At 35.2% G+C, this 20,448-nt stretch overlaps 1 protein-coding gene across 2 annotated transcripts in view; it reads right to left on the reverse strand.

The window, feature by feature from the left end:
* Positions 1 to 20,448, reverse strand: part of LOC145101543 (uncharacterized) — a 110,310-nt gene that overhangs the window by 26,552 nt on the left and 63,310 nt on the right. The window contains exons 1-3 of one of the 2 annotated variants that reach the window (XR_013705705.1): positions 539 to 613; positions 357 to 459; positions 7 to 152 (exon numbers count right to left, since the gene is read on the reverse strand). Coding sequence is in view for 1 of the 2 variants with exons in the window: in XM_079038751.1 (XP_078894877.1) it covers positions 2,884 to 2,956; positions 3,578 to 3,680; positions 3,850 to 3,897 (224 nt within the window). In the remaining variant the exon portion in view is untranslated. Of the gene's footprint in view, positions 1 to 6; positions 153 to 356; positions 460 to 538; positions 614 to 2,883; positions 2,957 to 3,577; positions 3,681 to 3,849; positions 4,000 to 20,448 lie in introns of those variants that run through there. The other variant, XM_079038751.1, reaches the window with a different exon arrangement.

Below are 20,448 nucleotides of genomic sequence, written 5' to 3' on the forward strand. Positions count from 1 at the left end.
TGACACCTTCAAAACAAGTGTCATTGTTGTTTGAAACACTCTTCTGGACAATATATATATATATATATATATATATATATATATATATATATATATATATATATATATATATCTTTAATACCCTTGCCTTATCCATTACCATAGGAAGCACCCTGCAAAAGTAAAGGATCAATAAGTTTTTCAGCAAATAAAAAGAGAAAAATAAAAGCATATTCATATCTTCAACAAAAGGAACAGTAGGGAAATGCATGCTGTCCACCAAAATAAAAGGCACCAGAAAATCAGATAGTGAAATAGCTTGAATACTCTAAAAACAAAACCACAACAAACCTGGTATAATATATGTGGTAATTCACCTTGATTTACAGTATTTTGTTGAGATGAAGCAACATAAATCAGGGTTTCCTTCAATTTTCCTAACCCTGTCTTCATGTCCAAATCAAGATTCTTGAACAATATCTAAAAGGGAAAACCAACATGAGAATATATACAAAATCACAACTGTACATGTGCTACACATACATAGATTCAAACATACTTCAATTGAAAACATGAGAATTGAGATTTGGCATTACATGTATTTCAGCAACTAATCCAAGAATCCCCATATCCCACCTAAGTCAAGAAGATGAAACAAAATATACCTCGATAATTAGCAATAAACGCTCTTCAGAACCTATTTGTATCAGCTCAGAACTTAGAAGAACCTGTTGCATTCCCAAATAACAAATTAAAACCAACAAGGTTCTAAAATACCTCAAGATTGTGAAATTGGGAAACAAAGAGTGGAATCAGACTAACACAAAGAAACCCCTCGTCCACTATGGACATCGCCTGCGCAGGAGCCTGTGAGAGGCGTCGAATTGGGTGAAAGCAGAGATGTCAAAGAAAAAAGTGGATGAAAATCATTCATTATTTCTCTGCTTTGCTTCATGATTCTGGACGTTTGATTAGCTGTGATCAAACCAAAGAATATTTCAAGTCTTCTCTTCAGAGGGGTTGGAGCGTATAAGTTGATATTTGGGGTGAGAGGCTTCGGTTTCAAGAAAAAAAAGGCGGAAGAGGAGAAGTTAAGTGAAGCGTTGTTTCAAGAAGGGAAAAGAAGAGGGAAGCAGCAGGCTAGCTGGGCGTAAGATTAATAAAAAGTTAAAGTACAATGCTAAAAGTGGGCTGATTTTTGAATTCAATGTAAAATGCATGTTTTTAGAGTAGGATTCTTTAATTGGAAGTTTTTTTCAAGGTAAAATGCATAGATTAATAAAAACTGTGATGTTTCAATGATGTTATAGAAAGAAAAGTTAAAGTACAATGCTAAAAATGGGATGATATTTTGAAAACTCAACATAAAATGGATGTTAATGAATGTAGAATGCTTTAATTAGAAGATTTTCAAAGTAAAATGCATCGATGAGTAAAAGAGAAGTTTGATGCTTCAATGATGTTACAGAAAAAAAAAAGTGAAAGTCCAATGCTAAAAATAGGATGGTTATTGAAAATTCAATGTAAAATGGAAAATTTTGAAAGTAAAATGCTTGAATTGCAAGTTTTTTCAAAGTAAAATACATAGATGAGAAAAAAATAAGAATGATGTTTTAATTATGTTACAGATAGAAAAGTTAAAGTACAATGCAAAAAATAGAATGGTTTTTGAAAAATTCAATGTAAAATGGAAGTTTTTGAAAATAAAATGCTTGAATTGCAATTTTTTTCAATGTAAAATCATAGATAAGAAAAGTGAAGTTTGATATTTTAATGATGTTACAAAAAGAAAAGTTAAAGTACAATGCTAAAAATGGGATGATTATGCTATAATTGGATTTTTTTCAAAATAAAATGGATAGATGAAAAAATTGAAGTTTCAATGATGTTAAACAAAGAAAAAGTGAAAGTGCAATGCTGAAAATGAAGTGATTTTTGAAAAATCAACGTAAAATGGAAGTTTTGGACAAAAGAATGCTTTAATCGGATTTTTTTTCAAAAATAAAATGCATTGATGAACATTAAATGCAAAACGGATGTTTTTTGAATGTACAATGATTTAATGGGAAGTTTTTTCAAAGTAAAATTAAAGCACCATGCTAATTGTAAAAGAATAAGAGCAGCAGGACATGAACATGAACACTGAATTTATGACACACAACAAAATATAGAGTGGTGTAGTGGTGGAAAATACCTGGAGTAAGAAATGAAAGTATTTTGCTATTTCTGGATCCCCACTATAAATATGGAAATATAAACATGTTTAGTATCACACAATTTTATACAGATGTTTAGTATCAACTCGTTTGTAATTGTATCTTAAAATGTCAATGGGTAAATGGAAAGTGAATAAGAATAACAGCAGCAGGACATGACATACCTTGGACTGATTCATAAATAAAGAAAAATTATTCTTTGTCTTTTCCCATAACATGTGATAACTCCTACAAACACATACCACAAAACACAAGTCATAAGTCATACATAATCAATAATGTAATGGGTAAACTTTTTTAAATTAAAAGAGTTTTGGAAGCATAACTTTAATAAGGGAAAGTAATGGAATAGTGCAATCTTTTTTCTTGCATATAAACCTAAGAAATTTTATCAAAATTGGTTTCTATATATTTGAAACTAAACTTTTTTCTTCCACATGAGATTGGTTTTGAAGGGGACACCATGGCAACATCCATGATCCTGTAAAAAGAGTAAAACATTAGTTTGTGTTCATGAAAATTAAAAAGGCACAAACAACCTACAATTATAGTATTCCATAACAGAATCCCTAATCTAATAAAAAAAATAGGTCACAAGCCCAATAAAAGTGTAAGTTTAATGAAACATAGGAACTTCACACCTCTAGTAAAATTCAGTTAAATTAAAACCAAAAGGATTCAAAAATACCTCAAGTAAATGTGAAATTGGGAAACAAATGGTTGAATCAAACTGGCAAAAAGAAACCCTCTGTCCAATTCCACTGTGAAAAGTGGAAAACCAGTCATTAAATAGCATAAAAACCTGGTTTTACAGGAATGAAATTAATAATGATTAGATTGATAAATTAAGGAGTTAAAAATGAATAAATAAGATGAGAATAATTAATTATTAGGAAACAGGTTCAGAAAAGAACAGGATGCTGTGTCACCTGTTCCATCAAAGAATCATAGAGTTTTGGTGACATTCTATTCCCAGTTTAACCAACCAACCGGTAAGTTTTGGTGAGGTTACATGGCATGGCATGTCATGTATTTGACACGTCATCAAATGCATACCAACTAGACACCATGTCACCAAAAAGTTACCAGTTAAACCAGTCAACAAGTGACTCAGGTGGATTTTAGCAATTGGATAAAATCCGAATGACATTGTGAAGAGCAGACAATACTACTCTTGCATCACTCATCTTCAGTGTTTCAACAAGAGAGATAAAAGATTATGTTGTTTCCCCTGTGTATCATATCATATAATAGTTAAAACCATAGCTGTGATTATAAATGGAAAAACTTGTACAGTTAAATAAATATATTCACAGCTTTTGTTTTTGGAAGTCTAAAAATATTAGCACTTATCAGACGATTATAAGCAAATAAATAGCTACCTTTTGGACATTCATAAAACACCCATAACAGAAGCTTCTCAACGAAGGCATGTTCAAGGGATCCACTTGCATTATTCAAACCATGGTATTGAGAGTTTCTTATCTGAAAAATGAAAATAATACACAATCAATCACACATGAACAAAACAGAAAATGTTTAACAATGAACTTTGCTAGTAATATAAGACAGATTTCAAGCTAGTATGGATATACTTCTCATCAGAATTTGGAGGATTCAAAAAAAAAAAGAACTAACTGAATGAGAATGACACCTTTAAAACAAGTGTCATTGTTGCTTGAAACACTCTTCTGGACAACATATATATATATATATATATATATATATATATATATATATATATATATATATATATATATATATATATAATACCCTTGCCTTATCCACTACCATTGGAAGCACCCTGCAAAAGTAAAGGATCAATAAGTTTTTCAGCAAGCAGTTTTTAATTACTCCAGGTTTATATATCATATTTAAATCCATCAATGAATACCTTGCACTTCTCATAAGTTTCTCCAACTATTTCATCCATCAGCTGTTTTCTTGTTTATTTTGCTACTTTTGACCGAATCATTATTCATTCATATACAGAAAAGCTTTTGTTCTTTGTGTGTGAGAGCAATGATGATACTCCTTGAGAATTGTGTGTTCTTCCATGAGTAGTTCCATCACTCGGATGACAGAGAATGGGAAGTTACAACAAGAATTTAGTATCACTCAATTGTATATTACAATCACAATGATAAAATTCAAATTGAAAAAAAAAATAACAACAACAGAACATACCCAGAACTGAATATAAACAAAAATTCTTCTCTTTCTTTCCCATAACATGTGATGACAGGTCCTACAAATACATACCACAAAACAACTCATACATAACCAAATCCATAATCTAATTAAAAAAACAGGTCAAACCTAATAAAACTATAAGTTTAATGAAACAGATGAACTTCACACCTCAAATAAATGTTACATTAAAATCAACAGGGTTCAAAAATACCTCAAGATTGTGAATTTAGGAAACAAATAGTGGAATCAGACTAAAAAAATAAAACTTTTGTCGACTGTGGCCATCGCCTGCGCATGAGCAGGAGAAAGGTGTCGATTAGGGTGAACGCAGAGATGCCAATGAATACACTAATATATGGGAAAACCATGAAGAACATCATTCTTGATTTCTCTGCTTTGTTTCGAGATTCCGGACGTTTGATTTGCTGAGATCAGACGAAAGAATATTTCAAGTGTTCGCTTCAGAGGGGTTGATATTGGGGGTGAGAGGTTTGGGTTTCAAGAAACAAAGACGGAAGAGGAGAAGCTACTGAGACAAGTGAAGCGTTCGATCAAGAAGAGAAGCAGCAGGCTAGGTGGGATGAGATGAACAGTGAAGGTTCAATTGATCATCGGATGGACATTATGAGTAGGAATAATGTGGGTTTGTAGAATAGATAACTGAAGAAAAAAAATGGAGAGCATGAGAAGGAGAACAACCATGAAGCTTGCCCTCCAATATCATCGTCTTCTTCCCGCTATCACCAATTTCTCGAAATCAATCTAATTTATTCTTGGAGCACCAGAGGAAAATGATTAAGATCCTGTTAATGTCAGGAAAACAAGTGTTCGGAGGAACCACATTGGAAAAGTTGATGCGAAGTGGAAGAAGAAATATGAAAAGTTTCAGGCGAGTCGCCCTCTTTTTGTACTTTTGCAGTCAAATGAATCGTTTGGGCCTAACGGCTTGAAGATCATGAGTTTAATTAGAATATTATGCATTAATTAGTTCTATTATTAACCGATCACATTGAATTTTTTGAATTATTTTTTATTTACCAATAATTTTTTGTTTTTAATAATAGTTTTTTCTTTTTTTTATTCTGATCGGGTATTTTATTATTTTACGAAGGTATTTTAAATTAATAATTACCTTCTACTTTATTTTTTATTAATAAAAAACAACTATTGAAAAGTAATATTTTTTTATTGGTTAAAATTTTATATAGTAAATAACAGTCAATTAGGAAATAAGTTTATGCATGAAAATTATAATTATAATCAAACTTTGGAATTTTTTTTAAATAAACTTTTTTATGGCTTTTATATTGTAACATTTTTCTTATTCATTACATTCATTTTCGTTTGGTAATTTATTTATATAACATAATAATCATATTTAACATCCAAGACTTATATAATCATTTGGTGGGCACTTTTTTGCAACTTCAATTTGTATGTCAATTGAAATTAGTGTGTTTTAATTTTTTAAAAATTTGTGCTTAAACTTTTATTTGAATTTGATACATAAATATTAAAATTCAAAAGTGTTACTATATCATGGAAAAAGTTGTTTGTGTTTGTGGAAACGACAAGGCACGGGCCGATGGGTTTACATTTGCCTTCATAAAAAGGTATGGGGACAAGATTGGTGAAGACATTTTCATGGTTGTTCGTTAATTTGAAGAGCGCTCTGTTTTGAACCCGGGTAGCAATGCATCATTTATCACATTGATTCCTAAATGAAATGACCCTCTTAACATCTTGGATTTCCATCCTACAAACCTTACCGGGAGTGTTGGTTAAATTATATCTAAATGCCTTGCCGAGCGACTTAAAAATATCATGCATTCGATATCAGTAAGGCGCAATCAGCTTTTGTCAATGGTAGAAGCATTCTTGACGGACCTCTGATGGTGGTCACTGAGGCTATTACTTGGGCTAAGAAAAAAATGTTGATTTTAAGGTTGATTTTGAGAAGGCGTTTCATACTCTAAATTGGAACTACTTAGACGATGTGATAAGACAAATGGTGTTTGGCGAGAAATGGAGAAAATGGGTTCTCTCTTGTATATCTTCTTTAAGAGTCTTTAGTTAACGGGGTTGCCACACAACAATTCAACGCCAAGGCAACCCGCTTTCCCTCTTCCGATTTATTATTGCTACAGAAGGGCTTTGAGTTGCTTTGGCGGAAGCTTTGGACAAAGGCGTGAACCTTACCAATAATGGTCCCAATCTTTCAACCTTCCGGTTTGCGGACGATACTCTTTTCCTTGGAGAATGGAATATATCAAACGCCTTAAATCTTATGAGGCTTTTGAGATGTTTTCATATTTCTTTTGGTTTAAAGATCAACATCGCCAAGTGTAGAGTTATGGGTATTGGCGTGCATAAGGAAGAGGTGATGAATATGGCTACCTTTTTAAGGTGTGAGGAAGGGACTCTCCCTTTCTATTACCTTGGAATGTCAGTTGATGGATGTATGTCGAGAATGTTAAACCAGAGAGCTCTAATTGAAAATTTTCAAAATAAACTCTCAAATTGGAAAGCTCGTTGTCTCTCTTTTGGATGAAGATTAGTGCTTTGTAAAGCAGTTATATGGAACTTGGGATCGTACATGTTCTCGCTCTACAAGGCTCCTGCCAAAGTCATCAATAAACTAGAAAGTATCTGATGCAATTTTTTTGGAGGGGTGGGGGGGTTGTGAAACGGATAAAAGAATAATCGCATTGGTTGCATGGAAGAAGGTCATAAACTTGAATATTAATTGAGGTCTTAGAATTGGACGCCTTCAATCACTTAACCTAGCGCTCCTCTCAAAATGGTGGTGGCGGTTTAAGAAAAGGGAAGGATCTTTATGGCACGATGTAGTAAAATCCATTCATGGTCCAAGATAGGAAACTTGGGTTTTGTCGGTCAGCTGCAAACAGAAGAGGAACATAAGGGACGACCAACAACATCAATAAAGCTCTTGACCTCGGAAATATAGATCTTAGAAACATGTTTTACATAACTGATGAAGCCTGGGAATTGGGCCTCGAAGATGACAGGAAATTCACAGTTTCTTCCATCATAAAGCTTATAGATTGCCACTCTTGAACGTTTGGATTATCATACTTACCGGAACAAGTCGACTCCCAGTAGAGCAAATGTACTGTTTTGGAGAATAAGGTTGGGTTGTTTACCAACCTTGGAGAATTTGGCAGTGAGAAGCTCTCAAATCAGATACACGCATTACCCTTTGTGGCATAGTTATGAGGAGACGGAGAACCATATGTTTACTAAGTGTTCGACAAATAAGGAAGTTATCGCTCTTATTAATATGTGGAGTCATGAGTTCCCAACTAACAAGGTTACCATCGAAGATATGTTCCAAACTATTCAGAAGAAGGATGCAGATAATAAGGATAAAAGCAATAGACTTGGAGTGATTCTATTGGCTTTCATATGGGTTTTACGGTGGTATATAAAAAATAAGATTTGCAAGGGCATGATCATGAATTGTAATTCCATTTTCTGGGAATTAAAACCACCTCCTTTTGGTGGATAAAAAGTAGAGTTAGGAAAGATAGATTTTTGTCATGGGATAGCTGGAACATCAGTCCCAATTTGCCTTGAATTTCCTTTAACATCTTGCTTGTGTTGCTTTAATAAATTTATTGTTTTTTAAAAAAAAAGTGTTACTATATTATACTTATTTCACCCACGAAAGTCTCACGTAAATGGGTGAGGAGTAAAATGGTCTTTTTACCCCATATATGGATTGTGACATCCCCATTTTCACGACTAGAAAAGACCGATTTCGTTTATGATTTTAAAATAAAATCAGAGTAATCTTTCAAAAAGTGTTGCGGAATTTGTCCCAAAAACAAAATATGATAAACATTTATCAAAACATTTCTTACAGAAATGTATTTTCATTTTCCTTACAAAACTCAGGATGTCAACATCGATATATCTCAAAAGCATAAACAATATAAAATAGGTCATACATCAATTATTTACATCTACTGGCCTATAATCCAAAATCTCTCATCATCGTCCAACTAGGACCTTGTTCCTCTACCTGTAATATAAAAAACTGAGTGGGTCAAGCTTTGGAGTCTGGTGAGCATATAGGGTTTTCAACCCACAATAAATAAATTTATTATGTTTAAACATCAAACAATCAACCCAAATTCTCATCCCCATTATCTTCTTTATTCTTAAAGATCTTAAGAATCATCTGTTCTAAATTCATTCATTCCTAAGGATTATCTTAAGGAATAGGCACGAAGTACATCGCTGCCAGGGTTCTTAAATTACAACGGGTGAACACGTAGTTTAAAACATCTGGTAAATATGTAGTTCAAAAATATCTGGTGAACACACTTAGTTCAAAAATACCTATTGAACACACTTAGTTCAAAAATAATTAATGAACACATTTAGTTCAAAAACACCCAGTGAACACTTAGTTCAAAATAACTAATGAACACCTAGTGAACACTTAGTTCAAAATACCTAATGAGCACATAGTTCAAAAATACTTGATGATCACATAGTTCAAAAACACCGGATGAACACATAGTCCAAAAAAACACCTACAAATTACGAACCGGTAAACGTTCCACTGGACTGTCTAGAACAGTCCGTTGTCGATCTATATTCTGCTAGATGACTGGAACATCGTCAAAATCGAGACCTCTCATCATTTTGTTTCATCACACATCAACTATTTCATCTACCCATGTTATACCCAACATATTTATAGATAAAAATACATATACATTTTAAAATATGTATAAAACATTCTTTCAATATCCATAAACATACAACATATATACACATAGCACGTATTTTATACAAAATACTTTATATCTATGTGTAAGATGAAAGTGACTACACTCACCTGATATAACGAGTGTAAGCCCCAGATCGTAACAATTTCGATAATATCTCTGCGATCTAAAATTGCCCTCTTATTTTCAAAAAAGACAATATCTTATATTCTTTCTAGAATTATGTTTTGAGTCGTATGCTTTGAAATTTGAATTCATACATGTTATGATGAAAAGAGAACTCTATTTATAGTCATGCGAAGATGCTATCCGGCAAATTAGAATTTGCTTGGTGTCTAAGGAAAATTAGAACTCTATTTATGTGTCATGCAACTATCAAGTCTCTATTTTGACCCAATAATCTATACCCACGTTTTTATATTAATAATTGATCAATTTTAGTAAATATATATCTATTCCTAATCCGGTAGCTTCCGATCAATATACACTATATTCACAAAATGTATTCATACATTTCTTCGGTTATTAAAACCTTTGAAATTAAATAATAATATATATTTATCTAAATATTTATAGAAAATATATATAATATATGTATATTGTTTAACGTAATACAACTTTTCAATCTGTAAATATATATCAATGAATCTTAAATTGATATTATAACAGAAAGTGAAATATTACCCAATATATAATATATTTATTTACAACCGATCTAAATTTCATAATCGATAACTAACGTTGTAAAAAGTTTTCAATCGATTATTATCAAAAAATAGGTGTAACATAAAAATATCGGCTTACTACTTGTGTTCACCCTTAAATGTATTTAGACCATATACATCTTTAACATACATAGTTATTTTATCGCTCTTCAATAATTTTATAAATAAATTTATACATATATTATATACTCATAATATTTGTTCATATAACACTATATAATAAATAAGTATTTATATAACCTGTAACGCATACGAAGAACGTTTATCATATTCAATGATTTTAGTTGTTCGATAAAACAATTATTTAATATTATTATTACCCCTTAAACGTCTAACCTAACTCAGGGGTGTTACAATTTTCCCCCACTTATGATTATTTCGTCCTCAAAACCACAAACTCAACGAATACATACTATCTCAGCCACTCGCTTTCATTTTTTTTTCCAAGTAAAAATTGTCTCTATACCATGTGACGTATAGCTCCCTTCCTTCTTGGAAGAAATTTCCAACTGTCATATATATGACATATGTAACGCCCGTAGATACGGGTTAGTCAATTTAGAGGCGATAAGCGTCAAAAATGACTTTTTGATAGAAGAGTGTTTAGAATAAATAATCATAACCAAGTTGTAGTATATGTCACAAGGTTTCCGTGCATATAAAGAACGCTGAAATCCGAGTTATAACGAAGAAGTTATGACCTGTCGAAGTTTCGCGGCAGAACCGGCACGACACAGCGTGACGTAAATAGTAAATTTACGATAGAACGATTTTTAGCCTTAGTGATCTAAACGAAAGATGTAGAATACGGTAAACCGATAACGTCCATAACAAGAACGCCTAAATCTGACTTCGTATGTGGAAGTTATGATATTTCGAAGTTTTGACTTAGCAGTATGCAACCCAAAACTCGAAATTTAGATCGAGTGATATTTAGCCGAAACAATCTAAACGAGAATCGAAGATCTTGTTGATAGTAATTCAACGGTAAAAAGACAGACAAAAACGGACGTTGGATGAAGAAATTATGAATTTTTAACGGACTTTTCCTGTCTCAGCCTGTTAAAAATATAATATTAAAAATAAAGTTAAAATTAGCCGACAGAGTCTAAACGAAAGTTGTAAAGCATAATTTCACCTACGCGTGGATATAAAGAACGTCAAAAACGAAGTTTGTATGCGAAAGATATGGATTTTTGAAGTTCAGGGCACAAACTTCGAGACCTTCACGAGGTGAATTCGTTGCATGACACCTTTCGAGCCTAGAAGATACACGGAAAGCCTAGGAGATGATCAGGATCGAACTAACGAGGTGAACACACTTGGTTCACGAGGTGAACCTCAAATTTTCACCCTATAAATAGAAATCGAAGGCAGTCGGTTTTGGTTGCTAATTACTCAACCTCTCTCCTACTTTTCTCATCATTAAGCCTACTTTTAGCCCCCCAAAGTCCCGATAACATCCCGACACCCGAAGCAAGTCCCGACGCCCCGAAGATCCCGAGAAAAAGAGTTTTCGAGCCGAAACTCTGCCCGCGTGAAGCCCGGTTTTTTAGGAAACATCCCGTTTTCATCGAAGAATATTGTTTTAAGGGACGAAGCGCTGTCCAATCGTCGTCTTATCAAGTGAGTGTATAGTCACTTTCATCTTACACATAGATATGAAGTATTTTATATAAAATACGTGTTATGTGTATATATGTTGTTTGTTTATTTGATATTGATGTTGAAAGAATGTTTTATACAGGTTTTAAATTGTATATGTATTTTATATCTACAAATATGTTGGGTAAAACATGGGTAGATAAACAATGAGGGATGAAAGATGATATAGATGTTATTTGCAGTTACGCCTAATAAATAACATTTGCAGCTGTGCCCAATAAAAAATAAAAGATGTTATTTGCAGTTGCGCCTAATAAATAACAATTGCAGTTGTGCCTAATAAAGAATAAATGATGTTATTGGCAGTTGCGCCTAATATATAACATTGGCAGCTGCGCCATAGGCAAAGATGAATTCGTGTCTATTCCTTAGGTTAATCCTTAGGAATAAATAAACGAAGAAAAGTTGATTTCCTAGGGTGGATCCATAAGAAATAAAGAGGATAATGGGGATGGGGAATTAGGTTGATTGTTTGATGTTTAAACAAAATAAATTTATTTATTGTGGGTTAATAAGTTTATTGTTGGTTGATGAAAATTAATAAATTTATTATTTGTGGGTTGAAAACCGTATATGCTCACCAGGCTCCCAAGCCTGACCTACTTAGTTTATTTGAATCACAGGTATCGATACGAAGTTGTTTTACACTGAGAGATTAAAGAAGATGTAAATCACTAGTGTAAATAAATGTAAGTTTTGTTTATGCTTTTGGTCTATATCGAAGTGGACATCCCGAGTTTTGTAATGAAACGAAAATACATTTCTTTAAGAAATGATTTGATAAATATTTATTACATTTTGTTTTGGGGACAAATTCAACAACACCTTTTGAAAAAAAATTACTCTGATTTTATTTTAAAAAGCATAAGCCAAATCGGTCTTTTCTGGCAGTGAAAATAGGGATGTCACAACATATATGATGTAGTATCAATGTTTGTTCTCACAACGAGTGTTCTTCTTGTATTTCACAACCATGGTCTAATCAAGACCACGGCAAGCATGAAGTCGTCTACCAACATACTCGAGTAAAAATGGTATAAGAGGGTAATACTAGCAACAACAACGGTTGCTAAACTCAATAGTTTATTTTCCTATTTGTTGGGACGATTAACTTGTTGCTCTTAAATTGATCATCTTGACCACATCTAAAGTATTTAGACACAGACGCACAACAAACATCCTTATGCATATTTTATCAACTATTACTTTTATAGCTTGCCAAATGATTGTCAAACTCTTCGGACTTCTTAGTTGATGACGGTGCTCAAACTTGCACCCGTTCTTCATTCTCTATTGCACCTTCAGTCCTAATCTTCGAGTTAAAAACTCAATTCTCATTGCAGACTTCTGCTCCTTCTTAAGTTTGGGTCATAGACTCATCCCAAGATAAGGTCTTCACTTTTGCTACAAACACAACTCGAATTGTCGTATTCTAATGACCTTTGATTGCATAATGCAAAAGACACACAACAAACCAAACTCTTGTCTCTAATAGTCAAATACTATTACGGAATAAACTTTCCTTCATGTTTTAATGTGATATAATCTCTTTATAACAGGTAGCATTTCTAGCTACAGGTTGCTCAGTCTTAATGAAGACTGCAATCCTTCTGTCGATCGCCTCGATTATCTTCTCCTTTAATCTTTCGACTAAAGTCGATCACCATACAGGACATGGTTTTCTGAACCAAATCAACTCACTTCACATATTTTTATTAATCAGAGTCGATTCTTTATGACCACTTGGGTCTGAACAAAAATCATCTTCTTAGTTATCACCGAAATAAAGGTAACGACATACTTGAACAAAAATGAAATCAATTACTAGCTTCTTGGTAACGTTGTGACTTTCCCATGATCCAAGTGTGAGTCTTGTGCTTCCAGTAGTATAGGCCTCTACTATTCACACCTACTCATACTCGTCCCAAATATTGTCTCGCAGTTTTCCAAGTCACCATTCAAAAAGTTCACATAATCATTTAACACATCAATTAACAAAACGAAGGTTTATATTATTTCTTCAAACGATTACAAAGATGTTCTAGTTTAACCTATACTACGCCTCTTATAGGCTACACTACCAGATTCTATTGGCTACTTCATATCTTGATCTTAGGATATAAATTCCTTACTCCTGATTCCTTGCATTGTTATTTGCTTCGTCGAGGATCATTTGGAATGCCTTTGGCTTTGGCGGTGCATTTGGTCTTGCTACTTCATTCCTCTTTGGGCAATTCTTCGAAATATGCCCTCCTTCCTTACATTCATAACACACCCTCTTGCTGGATGTACATTCATTCACGTAATGACTAGACTTTTGCACATTTAAAACAGGTCACCTCCTCGCCACAATTTCCAAAGTGTTTCTTCTTGCACTTATCGCACCATCTTGCTTCGCTTCCTCCTCATTCAAACTTCGAGAGTTTTCTTTTCTCGTTGGACCCTGAAGTTTTGAAACAACCCAAAAATACGACCCAAAAATTTCATTTTTCAATATAACCAAAAACCATAATCTTAGTATCATATCATAAAACCATCCATGATGTATCTCAAACATAGCAAAAACACTGTGAGTAAAACTGTATCATATCTATAACATATCAAAATCAAGAACTGAATCAACTCCCAGGATGAAAACTGAAGCGGTGGTGTGTGCGATGCCATCATCCCGAGCTCTTCCCTTTGCTTACGGAAGTACCTGAAACCAAAACTGAAACTGTAAGCACGAAGCTTAGTGAGCTCCCCCCAAACTACCACATACCATACAATACATATAAAGCACATACTGGGCCTTGCCCACTGCATCAGACCGAAGTCTGGAACTAGCTGCATCGGACCGAAGTCCGGAACTGACCGGGACCTTGTCCCCTGCATCGGACCAGAGTCTGGAACTAACTGCATCGGACCGAAGTCCGGAACTGACTGCATCGGACCGAAGTCCGGAACTGACTGCATCGGACCGAAGTCCGGAACTGACTGATCATGACATAGCATAACACATAACAACTATTATAATCACACATACTGCATACTACATCGGAACAAAGTCCAGAACACATAACACAAATATGCTTGAATCACAAAGACATCAAGCACTCTAGCTACTGCATCAGACCAAAGTCCGGGACTACTGCTAATTAAACGGGCCGACATTGTGGCCGTAGACCCGTTCCTACTGAAAGGAAACTCACCTCGTGAACTGGCTGCTGAGTGTATGGCTCTGGAAACTATCTGTTGCTGCTCCGGTATCTCCCCGGCTACAAATCCATAAACACACTCAATCAATGCTAAACACTGCACTGGGTAAAATGACTCTTTTACCCTTGGTCAAAGTCAACTCTCCTGGTTAAAGTCAACCCACAGTTGACCTGACTCGCCGAGTTGGGCCGCCAACTCGCCGAGTCCCTATTCTCACTTCTCGACCCTACTCACTACTACTCGTCGAGTATGGCATCAACTCGACGAGTTTCCTTTTGAACCAAAACTTAGGCAATCTGCATCCGACTCGCCGAGTCATATGAACAACTCGACGAGTTGTTCTTCGAGCTAAGAAGATTGCCTTGGACTCGCCGAGTTGTATGAACAACTCGCCAAGTCCCTCCATTACTGAGTCAAACCTCAAACTCGCTGAGTCCACTCCACTACTCACTGGTCCCACTCGACACCGCTCAAAAGGAAGAAATCGGGGACTCGCGACTCGACTCGCCGAGTCGTTCTTCCGACTCGCCGAGTCACAACCATGCAACTATTCTACACTCGATTCTGCTTGAATCTAATACATACAAATGATAGATCTGAGCCCAATAAGCTGATTTACCACGTAAAGTTTCCAACTTTACGTGTACAAACTCATGAAAAAGGGGATAAAGGCTAAAAAGGCACTTAAAAGGGTAGATCTAGGGTTATTATGCAAAATAGCTCCATAAAGGCAATAGATCTGGGCTCTACAACTCCTAAATGAACAGATCTAAGGATATCTCGACATAATAGGGCTTCCATATCAACATAAGGCTTGAGAAAAGCATCAACTAGATCTAGAAGAGTTCTAATGGGGTTTTTAAAGCATAAAAGGGAAGGAAATCCGAAGAATACCTCAAAGAACTCTGGTTTGCCCTTGAATCTTTGCTCTACAACTCTTCTCCTTGCTCCTTTCTTCTTCTCCTTCTTCAAGCCTTCACAAATACACACAAGATCACTTAAATCACTCAAGAACGAAATAGGGTTTTCTCACAGCTCTCTGAGGGTGAAGGAGGCGAGACTGGGGCTATAAGGTGGCTTAAATAGTGGGCAACCCGGGGATTTAGGGTTTCATCCAGACAGGCATACTCGCCGAGTCCAGAATATGGACTCACCGAGTCGCCAGCTAACACGTGCTCGAAATCCCGTCCCTACTCGGCGAGTCAGGCTATGAACTCGCCGAGTCCCTCTTGCAAACTTCAAAATAAATACCATAGAATCGTCATACCGGAGACGGGTCGTTACAAGTTTCTTCAAAATTTCTTTTCTCGCCAACTCCAACCTTGCTGGTGGCTCTTCCCTTAATCATATCTTCAACAGACTTGGCAGCCCAGATGGCTGCCTCCAGAGTAAGTGCCTGATGCACTGGCACAACATACTCCCATGGAAGTCCCTTTGCGTACCTGTCGATTTTCGTCTGCTCTTCTGGGACAATACGCAAAGCAAACTCCATTTTGTATGTGAAGTTATTGGTGTATTCATCGATGGACATGCTTCCATTCTTTAATGTCAAAAATTGGTTCTCTAGCTCAAGCAGATTTTGGGTTGAGCAGTACTTGCGCTTGAATTTTACCAAGAGCTTTGCCCAAGTCAGTTGCAATGGTTCATTAGGGCTAAGGGTCTTCCCCAAAGTGTTCCACCTGCGAACAGAGCCACCTCTGAACTGACGTACTGCAAATTTGCTTTGTAGCTTGCCTTTGTAACCACATGTCATGAAGGCTAATTCCATCTCCGAGATCCAATCCATTACTCCGACGGGATGTTCCTTTCCAGTGAAAGTTGACGGCATGCATGTCATAAAGCCTTTGTACTTGCATCCATTTCTCTTGACTCCGTCTTCTTGGTTTTTCCTCATAATCAAAAGCGGTTCAGCTTGACCAACAGATCTATTGTAATTTCCTTCCTCTGACTAACTGTCATTTAATTCAGGTTGTTCAACAGGCATTGAAGGTTCATCCTTGTTGTTCAACAATTATCTTATGCCTTCCCTCTATTCAGCCATCATAGCCTGAATCATGGCTTTAACACCAGCCATTGTGACTGGCTCTGGTGCAGCTTCTACCACAGATACCTGCTCAATCACTTGGGGTTGAGGTTGCTGATTCCTATTTGCATTTCTATCTCCGCTTCAGGTTCTTGCCATTATGATCTATACACCAAATTAGGAGAATTTATATCTTTATTCATGATAGATATTTAAATTCTCCTTATCACTCCGAAACGTTTACATGTTAGTTCTAATATCGTAGTCGTACGCTTAAATCATGAACACATAAGGTTTCCAGATCTGGTCGGCAACAGACCATAGATCCGAACAAATAACATCATATATGTCAAACATATAGCATTTATTACAAAAAATCATTTTAGGCATCTTTCCTAAAATATACTAGTGCTCGTCTCTAAAATATGGTAGACACTCATGCAACGCCCGCAGATTTAGGCTAGTCAATTTAGAGACGATGAGCATCAAAAATGATTTTTTATAAATGATTATATAGAATAAATAATCTTAACTAAGTTGTATTATATGTCACAAGGTTTTTGTACATATAAAGAACGCCGAAATCCGAGTTATAACGAAGAAGTTATGACATGTCGAAGTTTCGCGACAAAACCGGCACGACACCGGGAATCGTAAAAAGTGAGTTTATGATAGAGTACTTTTTAGCCTTATGGTTCTAAAGGAAAGTTGTATATTACGACTCCACTTCGTGTGGATATAAAGAACATAAACAACGGAGCTCGTATGCAAAAGTTATGGCCTTCCGAAGATTCAGCTGTCTGAGAGCATGACACGTGGCAGAAACCCTAGCCGACTTAAGTCATGACGTGAACATGAATTTCATGATGTGAAACGTGTTAGGGACACTAATTGAGGATATAAAACACGTGCCAATCCTACGGGAGTGATATGTTAAGAGTCCACAACGTGAAATGTCATTCGGACACCTTTCGAAGCTAGAACGCAGATGACAAGCCTACGAAGTGATTCAACACTGGATTCACAATGTGAACATTAAGTCCATGACTTGAATGGGCCCAGAACAGCCTATAAATAGCAAGTTCAGCCCTTGTTCTCCTTACACCTTCTACTTTCTTTCTCTCTCGTTTGTTGAAGGCATTCCGCATCCCGAGCTCGACGATCACGAACTGCCGACCGTTTTTAGTTAGATTCTGTCAACTCACGCTAATATGGTGAGTGCATATTATTTTCATCTTACAAATAGATATGAAGTATTTTATATAAATTACGTGCTATGTGTCCATATTATCTGTATACTTGTTATCTATGATGGTTGAACCATTTTATACATGTTTTAATTGATTTAAACTGTATATGTATTTTATATCTACGAATATGTTGGGTAAAACATGGGTAGATGAATTAGATGATGTGTGATGATAATTAGGTGATGAGAGATAACTGATGATAATTAGGTGATGAGAAATAGGTAATGACCATTATGTAATGAGAGATAGGTGATGATAGAAAGGTGATGATAATTATGTGATGATAGATAGGTGATGATAAATAGGTGATGTGAGATGAGAGGAGATACTATAACCTTGACCGGCGATGTAGTCATCTACCAGAGTATAGATGGCAACCACTGACTATTCTAGACAGTCATGTGGAAACACCAGCAGACTCATAACCTGTAGGTGATGAATACGAGTTCAGGCGATGTTGTAACTACGTATTCATGCGATGATACTCTAACCCCTTATTATGATTTATGAGTCCAAGCGATGTTGTGGCTGCGTAATCATGCGATGATACCCTAACCCTTACTAGACACATATTGAGGGAGTGATCCCCGAATTAGTATTGTCTATGCGATGTAGGCGATGATCCTTATGAAAAGTTCTTAGGAACAAACATATAAGGAAATAAGATGTAAGGAGATGAGAGGTAAATATGATATAGGAGATGAACCTTAGGATAATATCTTTAGGGAAGATTAAATGAAGATAATGGGGATGGGTAATTGGGTTAATTGTTTGATGATTAAACATAATAATTATATTATTGTGGGTTGAAAACCCTATGTACTCACCAAGTTTCCCAACCTGACCCACTCAAGTTTATTTGTATCACAGGTGTCGATACGAAGCTACTTTACACTGAGAGATTAAAGGAGATGTAGATCACTAGTGTAAATAAATGTACGGTCTGTTTATGCTTATGTTTCAGTACTGACGATGACATCCCAAAGTTTTAATATAAATAAAATACATTTCTTCAAAAATCCTTTGATAATATATTTATCATGTTTTTCGGGGAACAAATTCCGCAATATATTTATTTAAAAATATACTCTGATTTTCAAATAAAGCATGAACAAATCGGTCTTTTTTGGCCGTGAAATTAGGGATGTCACAACTCATATCACAATCATCACTTAGCATTCTAAGTTTAAGTCTAGAAATCCTACAACTTCCTAGTTCGCTTAAGCTAATGCTCTGATACCAACTGTGACATCCCCATTTTCACGGCCAGAAAAGACCGATTTCGTTTATGCTTTAAAAAAAAAATCAGACTAGTCTTTCAAAAAGTGTTGCGAAATTTTTCCCAAAAACAAAATATGATAAACATTTATCAAAGCATTTCTTAAAGAAATGTATTTTCATTTTCCTTACAAAACTCGGGATGTCACATCGATATAGACCAAAAGCATAAACAATATAAAATAGGCCTTACAACAATTATTTACATCTACTAACCTATAATCCAAAATCTTTCATCATCGTCCAACTATGCCCTTGTTCCTTTACCTGTAATATAGAAAACTGAGTGGGTCAGACTTGGGAGCTTGGTGAGCATATAGGGTTTTCAACCCACAATAAATAAATATATTATGTTTAAACATCAAACAATCAACCCAAATTCTCATCCCCACTATCTTCTTTATTCTTAAAGATCTTAAGAATCATATGTCCTTCATTCATTCATTCCTAAGGATTATCCTAAGGAATAGGCACGAAGTCCATCGCTGCCAAGGTTCTTAAATTACAACTGGTGAACACGTAGTTTAAAACATTTTAGGATAAGGTGTCTAAGTCCATAACTATGTTTAGTATGTACTTGACCCGACTTCGCATGGTCCATTTGGGTTGCATCGACATCTCAACTGTTGGATAGACAAAATGAGAAAAATGACACTTACGATTTGTTACTATATTATAAGTTCTAATATACTAATATGAAATCATATTATTTAATTAGTATTGATCAAGAATTAATTTGGAATTAATTTTGTAATAAAAAAGAGACTAATTAAATATATGGGGATTGATATGTAATCATTCATTCTTATATAGTGGGCTTATAGTTCATGATTCACTAGATTGGGCTAGGACCCATTGGGTGCTCCATGGATGCTCCAAGGATGTTATAACCCATGGATCATGGAGGAAAATGAAAAGCCATGCACATTAGGGTTTACATGATGTAACCGTACATGTGGCACACTATATAAAGAGCTCCATAGCTAGCAAAATCGGCCACTAAGGCAAGACAAGGAGGGCTAATCGATTTTGTGATCAAGGTGTTCTTCTCTCAAGTTATTCCAAGAGTTGTGGTGTTGTGTGAAATATTTGAGGCATCACACTTGAGGTGTTAGGCTCACAAAGGCTTAAGGAATCCAAGCAACTGCAAAGGTATGTCAT

This window comes from Lactuca serriola, chromosome 4 (assembly GCF_051521515.1).
Source record: "Lactuca serriola cultivar US96UC23 chromosome 4, Lser_US96UC23_V15, whole genome shotgun sequence".
Lineage (NCBI taxonomy): Eukaryota > Viridiplantae > Streptophyta > Magnoliopsida > Asterales > Asteraceae > Lactuca > Lactuca serriola.